The following is a 13,259-nucleotide window of genomic DNA, read 5'->3' as shown; positions in this document are numbered from 1 at the left end:
ACCTCCAGAAGACTCCAGTTCAGGGGGAAGGAACACAACTGAGGTCGTGGACAGTTTCATTTTAAAGACATAAAACTGAAGCTGTGAAGAACAGGGTGTAGAATCCTGAGGATGGAGTGTGTTCTTCGATGTATGGGCTGGTGAGCTAGCACCCAACACCCTTCTGACTTCTTACATAATACGGGCCACAAATTTTCACTCAGATTCTTGTATGTTGGGTGAAGTAGAGCATTTCTTAAAGATTTCACGTGATGGAGAATCCATCTCACCCTTTGGTATTTTGGTCCAATAGTTAATTTACCTGCATTGTAAAAAGCATGTGCCTTCTTGGAGTTTAATGACAGGTTTCAGAGTAGCCGCCATGTTAGTCTGTATCCACAAAAAGAAAAATAAATTTGTTAGTCTCTAAGGTGCCACAAGTACTCCTTTTCTTCTTGGAGTTTAAATTGGTCTAGTTTCTATTTCCAACCAGTGGCTTCTCTTATGGCTTTGCTAGATAGATTAGAGAGCCCTGCAGGCACACACAGATTGTAAAATGTAACATCTCACTGAAAGATGGGAAATTCAAACTGTCCCCTAGTTTTTGGTTATTGCATACCTGCAGAACTTGAGAGCTGTAAGCTGTCTTGCTGCTCAGGCATGCGTGGCTTAGCTGCAGTCACATGAGCCTGTAGACCAGTTCAGCTAGATGGAATCCACTAAGTGGAGTAGTAGTCTGAGCGATAGGGGAAGACAGGTTCCCTCTTCTCCTGATCCACATTTTCCACTCTCCTCCTGCTGCTCTCAGAGATCTAGGCTACAGAGTAGACTCCAAGCTTCAGCTTCCTGAATGATTCAGTCCCCCCTTCAGGGGTGAAACCTTGGAAAAGGGGAGCCCCACCTCCCTGAGAAAGCAGTATACCTCACAGATAGTACTGTCTGCTCAGCACAATGGGCCTGTTTTGAGTACTTGTTTTCCTTTCCCCCACATTTTTGAATGATCTAGTCCCTCTCAGGCCAGATAAGTTCTAGCTACCCTGCTTAGGGCTACAGGAGCTGTTTCTGAAGACAAAAAATGACATACATCCAAGTGACAAGTATGGTACATTGTGTGTAAAATGTCAAAGCTGACTCTACACTGGGAAACACCAGTGCTGAATTTCACTCTGCAAATTTATCTCAGAGGAAGTGGAACATGTCTAGTGTCTGGTGATGTGTTTCGCACTGTGGGAAATACTCTAATTCATCAAAAGGGAAAAGCTGCATGCAATTGTCCTTTAGAAGCCGCCTCAGAGAGAGAAAGAATAGCTACTGCACACTGTTTCACTGGGAAATTGGCGATGGTGAAAGTTGTCTGACACACAAGCAATGAAAGATGTTGCTTTTTTTAGTTAGGTGGGATCACTTGTCTTTATGTGCCCTCAATGCTCTGTATTTGTACCTAGAAGCAAACCTAACAATGTACTGCTGTCATACTGGCATCTCAGTAAGTTCAGTTACAGGTATGTTTCTCACTTACGTTGAGCTGGCCTCTTGAACAACTCAGCACAGCTGCTGTTTACAGAGAAACCTGGAAATCTTCCAACGCTCCTGCCCGATTATTTTTTGGTTCAGGTAATTAACAAAACACACAAAAGATATTCCTTACCAGTTAACCATAGTAGAGTTTGGATTACCAGACGAGTGTGCCTTTACTGTAATCCTAGTTGGTTGTGAGTATAAGTACCCTGAACTGTGCATTCACTGTACCTGTTATGTTCAGTGTAGCTGATTAGAACTATCAGAGGTGAGGATTTCAATGCAAGATATGGTAACAAATAAAGCAATGGCACTTCAGTGACCTAATGTCAAGTAAAGCCATCTGAAATGCAGCAGCATTAAACATAAGCCATGAGACAGAGTACCAAACTATATTTACTGTATACAGTAGTAAAGGACAACAAATAATGTACAAATTGGTGACTAAACTATGAGCTCTAACAGAATATCCCACCCTAGCCCATATACAATAAAATGAAAAAGAAAATAAGGACTTTTCCCAGCAAGATTTCAAGCAAAGTGATGATCTAATGTTGTCAAATTGGTCAGGTAAATATAAAAGGCAGATAACGACCTAATCAAGCAGCAATGGACAACCTATTGAAGGATAATAGAATGACCTTTTAAAAATTTCATTTGGAGTAGAGCCCAAAACATCATACAGAACTGAAAGTCACCACATAAATGCATTTAAAATTCAATACATTTTGGGAAGCAGCAGAGCAGAAATTTCTCAGAAGAACCTTAAATTACCTTTTCAAGGTTTTTGTGCTTAGCAATCTTTTAATAGCTCTTCTGCACATACAACTTGGCCATAAGCTCATCAAGAGTCTGTCTGTTAGGGGTTTTGGTTTGTTTTATATAAGACCACATTTATCCATAAGAAACACGTATTGAAAGAAACCAGAGGCCACATATTTACTAGTACCAAGTGAGTAATAATGATACAACTTCTATGTTTGTATTAAAGGGGATGACAGGGACAAGTTACACATTTTTTTGTCCATCACCTAATAAATGGATAGTGAGCTGTGACGATGGACTTTTTTCTTTTTATTCTTACAGAACATAATACACTAGTGTTCAGTCATGAACACCAGTAGGTTTGGACTAGCATTCTGGTTGCTGACATTAATTCTGGGCAATTCCTTCATTTTTGCTTTTTAAAACTTAAATTTCAATCTATTTTATCAGATTATGACAAAGCACATGTACATTTGCAATATTTTAAACATTTACTCTATACTAAGCCTCATATCTGCATGTACAGTCCTTGTATCATAGGTTTTAAGTTTTACAATAATAACTGTGTTTACAACACATAGTAAAAACTTTTAAATCAATAACCTTTTCTTCCCTTGCCCTATTGTAGGAGCAGATTTTAAACTCACTACTGAAGTGAGGATATATTTACATGATTAGAATTATGCAGTGGGGCAATAATATAACAAGAGCCAGGAATGAACAATTCGTGTCCTAGAATATAGGTGGTTACTTAGGCCACAGGTTTATATAAACAAGGTAACAGCAGACAGACAACCCATATTTTACTTAAACTGAAAAGTTAATTCCATTTGGCCCAATTTAAGATGTAGGTTAATCCCTGCAGATACAGTTTAGACTTGCACACGCAGTATGTCAGAGGGACAGCAGAACAATTTTGGTAAATGTCCTCTAAAGTTTTAGAAGAATCCTGTGTGACTGGCATGTTCATTCATTACTATTTAATAGCAAATCCAAGGACAGATGAGAAAGTGAGGTGTGACAAGGGTCTTTCAATTCCTCTTCCCAAAAGGATCACGTTTAACACACTCCACCTGTCTGCTGTTGAAACACATCAATAGTATCTTCATCTTCCATCTCCAGCTGTTGGATTAATGCAGAAATATTTTAACATATACATAGCTATATATTTTAAAAGGGCATTTAGTTCTTGCATTGTTAATAGCATTACTCATTAAAAAGCAGTGTTTAAATTTAAACTTTAATGCTTATTAAATTCCCCTCTCCAGCCAACTAGAAAGCAACATCACCCTTTCACCACAGTGTCTTCCCAGCTCCAGTCACAAGTTGTCTTGGTCTCCCTTCAGCCAAGACATTCCAGGCTGACTGACATTGCGTTGGGGAACAAGATCCCAGATTTAGGCAGTAAAGTGGGGTCTAAGATCGAAGGCATTAAGGGCTTCATGTCAGTCTATGATTTTCCTTTAGCGTCAACACACAGCACAGACTGTTCCTGCTCGACAGGCACAACTCTGGCCCTCCATTCACACCCTTGCTCCCCACAGTATCAGGCTTGGTCTGCACTTAAAAATTAGACCAACCTATCTTCGTTACTCAGGGCAGTGGAAAATTTCAGGCCCTGAGAACCATAGCTAGGTCAAAATGAACCCTGGTGTAGACATGACTAGGTTAACAGAAGGATTCTTCCATCAACCTAGTTACCGCCTCTCGGAGAGGTGGATCACCTACATCAACAGAAAAAGCCTTTCTGTCAACATCAGGAGCATCTACAATGTTACAGAGGCACGGCTGAAGCGCTATAGCTGTGCCGCCATAGTGTAAACATACCCTCAGTATACTTCCCCAAGTAGTCTGGGACAAGATTCTCTGCTCTGTTTCCTCCTCTCTAACTGCTAAAGGTGTGGTTTCTGTTGATTTAATCTACAGATCTCCCCAAACTTCATTCCACTCCCAGCCAACTTCTGCAGCAGTGCACTTTGAACCACTGTGCAGTTCAATTTGTCTTCTGAACAGCAAGGGTCTGGAACTAATCTCAAAGGGCCAGATTGTGAACCCCTTTACTCATGTGACTAACTGCTCACCACTGAACAGTTTATTCACATGAGTAGTACCATTAATTCTACAAGGGTTATACTCTGTGGGCACAGAAAAAGTTAGGCTTTTCAGCAAGTCATCCTGGGGTACACTCCAGTGAGCTGCAGTCAGCGTGTCCCTTTTGAGAGAGATAATCTAGGCTGATAGTTTTCACATCCAGTTACAAAATAGCTTTGCAGGGCATTCCCACAGCCAGAACAAACCAGTTTGGTCAGTGATTTATTGTTCTCTCTCAACCCCAAAGGAGGGCTCATTAGTCCAATCCACACAATCCAGAATATGTCTTGGTTTTGTTTCTTGTATTCCCTACCACAGGCCTTGTCCATACCAGGAATTCTCCTCCCTGAAATTTATCACTATTGCCAGTACTGATTCAGCTTCAGCAGTGGCAGAAATGGTGGTAGCACTAGTGTAGAATCATAGAATCATAGAATATCAGGGTTGGAAGGGACCCCAGAAGGTCATCTAGTCCAACCCCCTGCTCGAAGCAGGACCAATTCCCAGTTAAATCATCCCAGCCAGGGCTTTGTCAAGCCTGACCTTAAAAACCTCTAAGGAAGGAGATTCTACCACCTCCCTAGGTAACGCATTCCAGTGTTTCACCACCCTCTTAGTGAAAAAGTTTTTCCTAATATCCAATCTAAACCTCCCCCATTGCAACTTGAGACCATTACTCCTCGTTCTGTCATCTGCTACCATTGAGAACAGTCTAGAGCCATCCTCTTTGGAACCCCCTTTCAGGTAGTGTAGACAAGGCACCAGCAGCCACCTGCGTTTTAATCATGGTATTGTCTAGACCTACTCTGAGCATGGTTTGTAAGACAATCCTTAAAACTCTGGCAGCTATTTGGAGCCATGTCTACACTAGTACTCTCACTTGCTAATTGGGTCAAGCTCCACCAGTGGTAACAATTATGAGAAATTTTAAAGAAAAAGGAATCCTACCGCACATTTTGGGAACTGCCTACAACAGAGATAGTTTTCTATCAAAATGCCCCCTAAAATAGTTTTCTCTAGGTGCAGACACATCTAAAAATATACAGAGTTCTGCTACAGTTATTACAACGTATTTTCATACCTGTGCAGGCGTGTCAGTTTCATTAATTGGTTGTCCATCAAATCTGAATCTAATCTGTCTCATTGACAAACCCTGGAAGTTAAAATAATTAACATGAGATATGGAGATATGGAATCCAAATAAAATAAGTTTATGATTAGGAGTAAGTATTTGCTATAATGTGTAAAAATCAGAATTCAGAAGATTTAAAGTTACAGAAGAGCTATACGCATGTCGTAGTATATGAATCAAAACAGATGTCAAAATTCTAAGTTAGTCTGATATCCCAGGGCAGGCACTGTATGAGCAGGACATCTACAGTAAAACCTAAGAGTTTTGAACTGACCAGTCAATCACACACCTTATTTGGAACAGGAAGTACACAATCAGGCAGCAGTAGAGGGAAAAACAAAAACAAAAAAAAAAATCCCCCAACAAATACAGTAAACTACTCAAAAAATAAAGGGAAAGCAGCATTTTTCTTCTGCATAGTAAAGTTTCAAAGCTGTATTAAGTCAATGTTCAGTTGTAAACTTTTGAAAGAACAACCATAATGTTTTGTTCAGAGTTACAAACTACCTCCATTCCCAACGCGTTCTTAACTCGGAGGTTCTACTGTATTTTGGAATAGCACATGCCCCCTGCACCTGGCAGTATGTAGCTTTCTGTTGAGTGGGGGAAGGGAGAGTAACACCTTGTCTACACTACGAAATTACTCCAATTTTAAAGAAGTCGATTTTTGGGAACAGATTGTATAAAGTCGAGTGCATGCATCCACACTAAACACATAATTCGGCAGCGTGCGTCCACAGTACTGTGGCAAGTGTCAACATTCCGAGTGGTGCACTGTGGGTAGCTATCCCACAGTTCCCACAGTCCCCGCTGCCCGTTTGAATTCTGGGCTGAGCTCCCAGTGCCTGATGGGGCCAAAAATTTGTTGTGGGTGCTTATGGGTAAATGTCGTCAGTCAACCCTCCCTCCGTGAAAGCAACGGCAGACAATCATTTTGCGCCCTTTTCCCTGGATTGCCTGAGCAGACGCCATAACATGGCAAGCATGGAGCCTGTTCAGCTCACCGCAGCAGTTATGACCATTGTAAACACCTCACGCATTATAGTGCAGTTTATGCAGAACCAGAACCTGAAAAACGAGGCAAGGAGGCGATGGCAGCGCGGTGACGAGAGCAATGAGGACATAGACAGATTTCTCTAAAACCGCGGTCCCCGACAATTTGCAGATCATGGTATTAATGGGGCAGGCTCATGCCGTGGAATGCCGATTCTGGGCCCGAGAAACAAGCACAGAGTGGTGGGAGCGCATAGTGTTGCAGGTTTGGGATGATTTCCAGTGGCTCCGAAACTTTCGCATGCGTAAGGGCACTTTCATGGAACTTTGTGACTTGCTTTCCCCTGCCTTGAAGCGCAAGAATACCAAGATGAGAGCAGCCCTCACAGTTGAAAAGCGAGTGGCAATAGCCCTGTGGAAGCTTGCAACGCCAGACAGCTACCAGTCACTCGGGAATCAATTTGGAGTGGGCAAATCTACTGTGGGGGTTGCTGTGATGCAAGTAGCCAACGCAACCATTGAGCTGCTGATATCAAAGGTAGTGACTCTGGGAAACGTGCAGGTCACAGTAGATGGTTTTGCTGCAATGGGATTCCCTAACTGTGGTGGGGCTATAGACGGAACACATATCCCTATCTTGGGACCGGACCACCAGGGCAGCCAGTACATAGACTGGTGGATCACAAGGGATGTTTCATCAACATCAACGTGGGATGGCCGGGAAAGGTTCATGATGCTCATGTCTTCAGGAACTCTGGTCTGTTTAAACGGCTGTAGGAAGGCATTTACTTCCCAAACGAGAAAATAACTGTTGGCGATGTTGAAATGCCTACAGTTATCCTTGGGGACCCAGCCTACCCCTTATTACCCTCGCTCATGAAGCCATACACAGGCACCCTGGACAGTAGTCAGGAGCTGTTCAACTATAGGCTGAGCAAGTCCAGAATGATGGTAGAGTGTGCATTTGGACGTTTAAGGGGTCGCTGGCGCAGTTTACTGACTCGCTCAGACCTTAGCGAAACCAGTATTCCCATTGTTATTGCTGCTTGCTGTGTGCTCCACAATTTCTGTGAGAGTAAGGGGGAGACGTTTATGGCGTGGTGGGAGGCTGAGGCAAATCACCTGGCCACTGAATACACGCAGCCAGACACCAGGGCAATTAGAAGAGCACAGCAGGAAGCGCTGCGCATCAGAGAAGCTTTGAAAGCCCGTTTCATGACTGGCCAGGGTACCATGTGACGCTTCTGTTTGTTTCTCTTTGATGGAAACCCACCCCCTTGGTTGACTCTAATTCCCTGTAAGCCACCCGCCCTCCCCCCTTCGATCACAGCTTGCTTGCAAAGGAAATAAAGTCACTATCATTTAAAAACCATATATTCTTTATTAATTGAGTATAAAAATAGGGAGATAACTCACAAGGTAGCCTGGGTGGGGTGTGGGAGGAGGGCAGAAGGGAAGGAAAACATCACTTCAAAACTTGTTGAATGACAGCCTTCTATTGCTTGGACTGTTCACTGGGGTGGAGTGGTTGGGTGCCTGGAGCCTCCCCTCCCATGTTCTTGGGCATCTGGGTGAGGAGGCTATGGAACTTGGGGAGGAGGCAGGGTAGTTAAACAGGGGTTGCAGCGGCAGTCTGTGATCCTGCTGCCGTTCCTGAACCTCCACCAGACGCCGGAGCACTTCCTTTTGATCGCGCAGTAGCCCCAGCGTTGCATCCTGCCTCCTCTGATCTTCCTGCCGCCACCTCTCATCTCGATTGTCCCTCCTGTCCTCACGTTCATTGGCCGCTTTTCTGTACTGTGCTACTGTGTCCCTCCACACATTCTGCTGAGCTCTGTCAGTGCCAGACGACTGCATGAGCTCAGAGAACATTTAATCACACGTGCATTTTTTTCGCCACCTTATCTGAGATACCCTTTGGGATGGAGGAGGGAGGCTTGAAACATTTGCAGCTGTGGGAGGAAGAAAAGGGAGTGAAGTATTAAAAAAGATACATTTTACAGAACAATGGCTATACTCTTTCACAGTGAACAACACTATTCACATTACATAGCACATGTGATTTCGGTACAAGGTCACATTTTGCATCTTATATTGAGTGCCTGTGGCTTTGGTGTTAGAGATCACACACATGTAGTGCCGGGCAACAGAATTTGGCTTACAGGTGGCCATGATAAGCCATAGTCTTTCGGCTTCTGCAACCTTCATAACAGCAGCGCCCTCCTTTCCCATATCAAGCAAAGCCTGTTGAGTTGGCCACTTGGTGCTGCGGTTTTCATGTTAACTTGCAGCAGCAGAAACCAAACTAACCCCCCCCCCCCCCCCCCCCCCCCCGTCAATCCAATTCTCTGTGATGATCGCTTTACCCTCCCCTCACCGCGTGGCTGGTATCAGGGAAGATCACTGCTAGCCAAACGAGAACAGCTCAGCGCCAGTGCCCTCCCTCTCCCCCACACCTCTGGCTAACTGCAGGGGAGGATTTCTTTCAGCCACAGGCTAACAGCCAGTAGGAACGGCCACCTCTGAATGTCCCCTTAATTAAATTCCGTATTTCAACCAGGTTACCATGAACGATATCGCTCTCCTGAGGATAACACAGAGAGATAAAGAATGGATGTTGCTTGAATGCCAGCAAACACCGGGACCATACGCTGCCAGGTTTTGTCATGCAGTGATATCAGATTACTGCTACTAGCAGCGTGGTAAAGTGTCCTACCATGAAGGACGAAATAAAGTGCTCTCCCAGAAACTTTCTGCAAAGGCTTTTAGAGTACCTCCAGGACAACTTCATGAAGATGTCCCTGGAGGATTTCTGCTCCATCCCCAGACACGTTAACAGACTTTTCCAGTAGCTATAGTGGCCACGAATGCATCCCAAGTCTTCAGGGAAAATTAATTATTAAAAAACACTTGCTTTTCAAACATGCATATATTTAAAAAGCTACACTCACAGAGGTCCCTCTCCAGCTTGGTGGGTTGGGAGGGTATTTCAGTCAGGGTGATAAAAAGATCCTGGCTGTCGGGGAAAACGTGTGTGCTGTGTGCTCTCCTCAAGCTCGTCCTCCTCCTTATCTTCCCTGTCCACAAAATCCTCAGGCATGGCGGAGAGTACCCCATCATCGAAGTCCACAGACAGGAGTGGGGTAGTAGTGGCGGCCCTCCCTAGAACTGCATGCAGCTCAGCATAGAAGCAGCATGTCTGGGGCTCTGTCCCGGAGTATCCGTTGATTCTCTGGTTTTCTGGTACGCTTGTCTGAGCTCCTTAAATTTACGTGGCACTGTGTTGCATCCTGCTGTAGCCTCTGTCCATCATGGCCTTGGAGATTTTTGAAATGTTTTGGCATTCGTTTCTTTTGGAATGTAGTTCTGATAGCACAGATTCGCTCCCCATACAGCAATCAGATCCAGTACCTCCCGTTCGGTCCATGCTGGAGCTCTTTTCGATTCTGGGACTGCATGGTTACCTGTGCTGATGAGCTCTACATGGTCATCTCTGCTGATGAGCTCGCCTGGCCAAACAGGAAATGAGATTCAAAAGTTCCCGGGGCTTTTCCTGTACACCTGGCCAGTGCATCCGAATTCAGAGTGCTGTCCAGAGCAGTTACAATGGTGCACTGTGGGATAGCTCCCGGAGGCCAATACCGTCGGATTGCATCCACACTAACCCTAATTTGAAACAGCGATGTCGATTTCAGCGCTCATCCCCTCATCAGGGAGGAGTACAGAAATCAATTTTAAGAGCCCTTTATGTCGACAAAAATGGCTTCATTGTGTGGACGGGTGCAGGGTTAATTCGATGTAATGCTGCTAAATTCGACATAAACTCGTAGTGTAGACCAGGCCTAAGCTACCACAGCAGAGTGATGCAGGGGGATAGAGAGACAGCAAAAAATATGGGGGGGGGGGGTGGGGGCGGGGGCGGGGAGCAGAGTGAAAAAACAAAAGGAAAAGACAGACAACTACTTTTCATCTTCAAAAGCACTCTGCAAACTTCTTAAACCTCACTTCACACTTGTCAGGTGCATAAGGATTTTACATATGTTATAACATGGAGGTTAAGAGATCTAAGGCAACAGAAGGAATTAGTGTCAGAGTCGAGATTAGAGTTCAGGAGTTTCTGGCCCCTAGTACCAATTTTAGAGAACCAGGAGCACTGGATGAGGAGAAAGTCATTTTGATTAAAGTACAACTGAAACTAAATTTTTCAAACCAGAGAGAGAAAGTTAGGCCCCAAAATCCATATTCTACCATACTCCCATATAATGGGGTCTACTCATTCTCTGGAACATTGGTATTTAACACATTTTATGAAAAGAAAAGTTTCCATAATGACAAGGTCTTTCATAAGATAAGTGATCCTATTGACTCCCAGGCAGCATGATGAATTTATTAGTAATACTGGACCACAACATATAAAAGCTGTGTTAAACATGTACCTGTCTCTCACAATAAGCCTTCATTAGTTTGCTTAGGGGTGTATGCCTTTTTATTTTGGAACTGCACCACGGATCCATCCTGGCCAGCTACTTTTAGATTTGATATGGTCATTCTCTGTTTTTACTCCTTCCTGCAAAACAAAATGTAAAGATGGACATCACTATTTAGGAATAAAAGTTACCCTAAGAATCTGGAAAAGACTGATAGTACTTCAGCAAACTGTTGCAAAACAAGCATTCCTTCCTATGTATAAAGGTTTGATGTTCTCCACAGCACACAAAGGAAAAAAACCTGAAGTTTTGTGTTTGCCTCTGAGACTTGCAGGCCAAAGAGGTAAAAGCAAGAAACTTTAGAACAAATTACTAAAAACTGAACAAATTCCAACATGTACGTCTGCAAACTCAGACCATCCTGAGGGGAAGTTAGTAGATTATTTATACTCAATGGCAAAACACTAATAATACAGAGTTAAGGCTGCTTAATGATATGTCATGCAGAACACTGAGTTGAGCAAAACTCAAAAGTCTGAAAACCAGGAAATGTATAGTTAAGTGTTCATGGGCACTTTAAGTTTGCTCTCTTTCAGTAATGCTCCAATATGCCCCATTAACACACATACTTACTCTGCCAACCCCACAGCTGCTGAAATTACTCCGGGAGGGGGATTCTGCACCTCTGTGAAAGCACAGACTTCATATGGCCTGTATTTTTCTGTGCCCCCTGCGCAGAAAAATGAAAAAAAAAAAAAAAAAAAATCTGCTGGGGGACACACCCCTCTTCCAGCATGCTTGAAGCAGCCCAGAGAGGGGGAGGGAAACTGGGCGTGCGTGCCTGGGTGATCACATTGGGAGTGGCGGGGGGCAGGGAGCAGGGCTGGGCGTACGTGCGTGCCAACAAGCGAGAGAGACACTCTGTCCCTCTCTCTGCAACTGCAGCTCCCTGGCATGTAAGGGTAGGCTTTTTTATGCAGGAAGAACGCTAGAGGCACAAATGAAACAGCCTGCTGAGGGCTTGTTACACTGCCACTTTACAGTGCAACTTTCCGCTCAGGAGTGTGAAAAAAACACCCCCCCCACCCCAGCACCCCCCCCCCCCCCCCCCCCCCCCCCCCCCCCCCCCCCCCCCCCCCCCCGCCAGCACTGCAAGTTTCAGCGCTGTAAAGTGCCAGTGTAGACAGTGCACCAGCGCTGGGAGCTATTCCCCTCGTGGAGGTGGGTTTTTGAGTGTTGGGAAAGCTCCCTCCCAGCACCATGCCGCGACTACACAAGCCACATTAAAGCAGTGCTGCAGCAATGCTTTAACATTGCCAGTGAAGACTTTCCCTGAGTTAACTGATCTCATTCACTGAGGCACAGATGTAGCAGCCTGACTGTGTAGCAAAGTTGTTAAAGTTGCTGTTGATGGTTAATTGACCTCATTCTCTGAGGCAGAAATTGTTCCTATTGTTAGTCAACTGTTCCCATTCTCAGTCAATTCTCCCAGGAGCATAAAATTTTGTGAAAGTTTTAAGGCCAGAGTGATGTAAAGGAGTCTTATTATAAATGATAGTAAGGGGATCCTCAGCTAGGAAGATCTGTGTGTTCTCTCACTTTTTTCCTGTGCTGAAGTGGCACAGTGGGGTTAGATTACAGTTCAGGATTTATTTATTTATTTAAATGGGTAAGTAAAAGACTTTGAAGGCAAATAAAACATTTACCAAGCAGTCAATAAAGGGCCCGTCTACACTGGCAAGTTTCTGCGCAGTAAAGCAGCTTTCTGCACTGTAACTCCCGAGGTGCACACACTGCCAAGCCACTTAGTGCGCAGAAACTGCGCAGTTGTAGCGCTCTAAAAAAACCAATCCGACGAGAGGCGTAGAGCTTTCTGCACCGGGGCTACAGCACTGCAGTGCCAGTGTAGACACCATGGCAACTACAGCGTTGTGACTGACCTCCGGGAAGTGTCCCACAATACCTGTTCTCGCCTCTCTGGTCATCGATTTGAACTCTACTGACCCTGCCCTCAGGTGACCAACCTTCATCCCCACCCCATACATTGCAAATTTGAAAGTCCCCTTCCTCTTTCCTCGGTGATACATACAGTGGTCTCAGTGCATCTTTCCAGGTGGCCACGCCTGCTCCATGCACCAGGCGATCCCCCACTTGGAGCAATGCCAAGCTCCTGGACCTCACTGGCATTTGGGGAGAGGAAGTGGTGCAGTCACAACTGCGCTCCAGCCGTAGGAATTAGGATACCTACAGACAGATTTCATGATGCATGACAGAAAGGGGCTATGACTGGGACACACTGCAGTATAGGGTAAAAGTGAAGGAGCTGCGGAACGCCTACCATAAGGCGTGGGAGG

The 13,259-nt window shown here is 44.6% G+C and overlaps 1 protein-coding gene across 1 annotated transcript; it reads right to left on the bottom strand.

The window, feature by feature from the left end:
- Positions 1-1,875: 1,875 nt before the first annotated feature.
- LOC102946376 (small ubiquitin-related modifier 3) lies at positions 1,876-12,890 on the bottom strand. The gene is given in 6 exon segments (XM_037909118.2): positions 1,876-3,384; positions 5,435-5,506; positions 10,915-10,971; positions 10,973-11,014; positions 11,016-11,045; positions 12,846-12,890. Coding segments are annotated over 6 exon segments (309 nt in total). The 3' UTR covers positions 1,876-3,321.
- Positions 12,891-13,259: the final 369 nt, after the last annotated feature.

The sequence above is a fragment of the Chelonia mydas genome, chromosome 9 (assembly GCF_015237465.2).
Source record: "Chelonia mydas isolate rCheMyd1 chromosome 9, rCheMyd1.pri.v2, whole genome shotgun sequence".
Lineage (NCBI taxonomy): Eukaryota > Metazoa > Chordata > Testudines > Cheloniidae > Chelonia > Chelonia mydas.
Note: the sequence above shows the minus strand (reverse complement) of the source record. Positions and strands in the feature narration are given on the sequence as shown.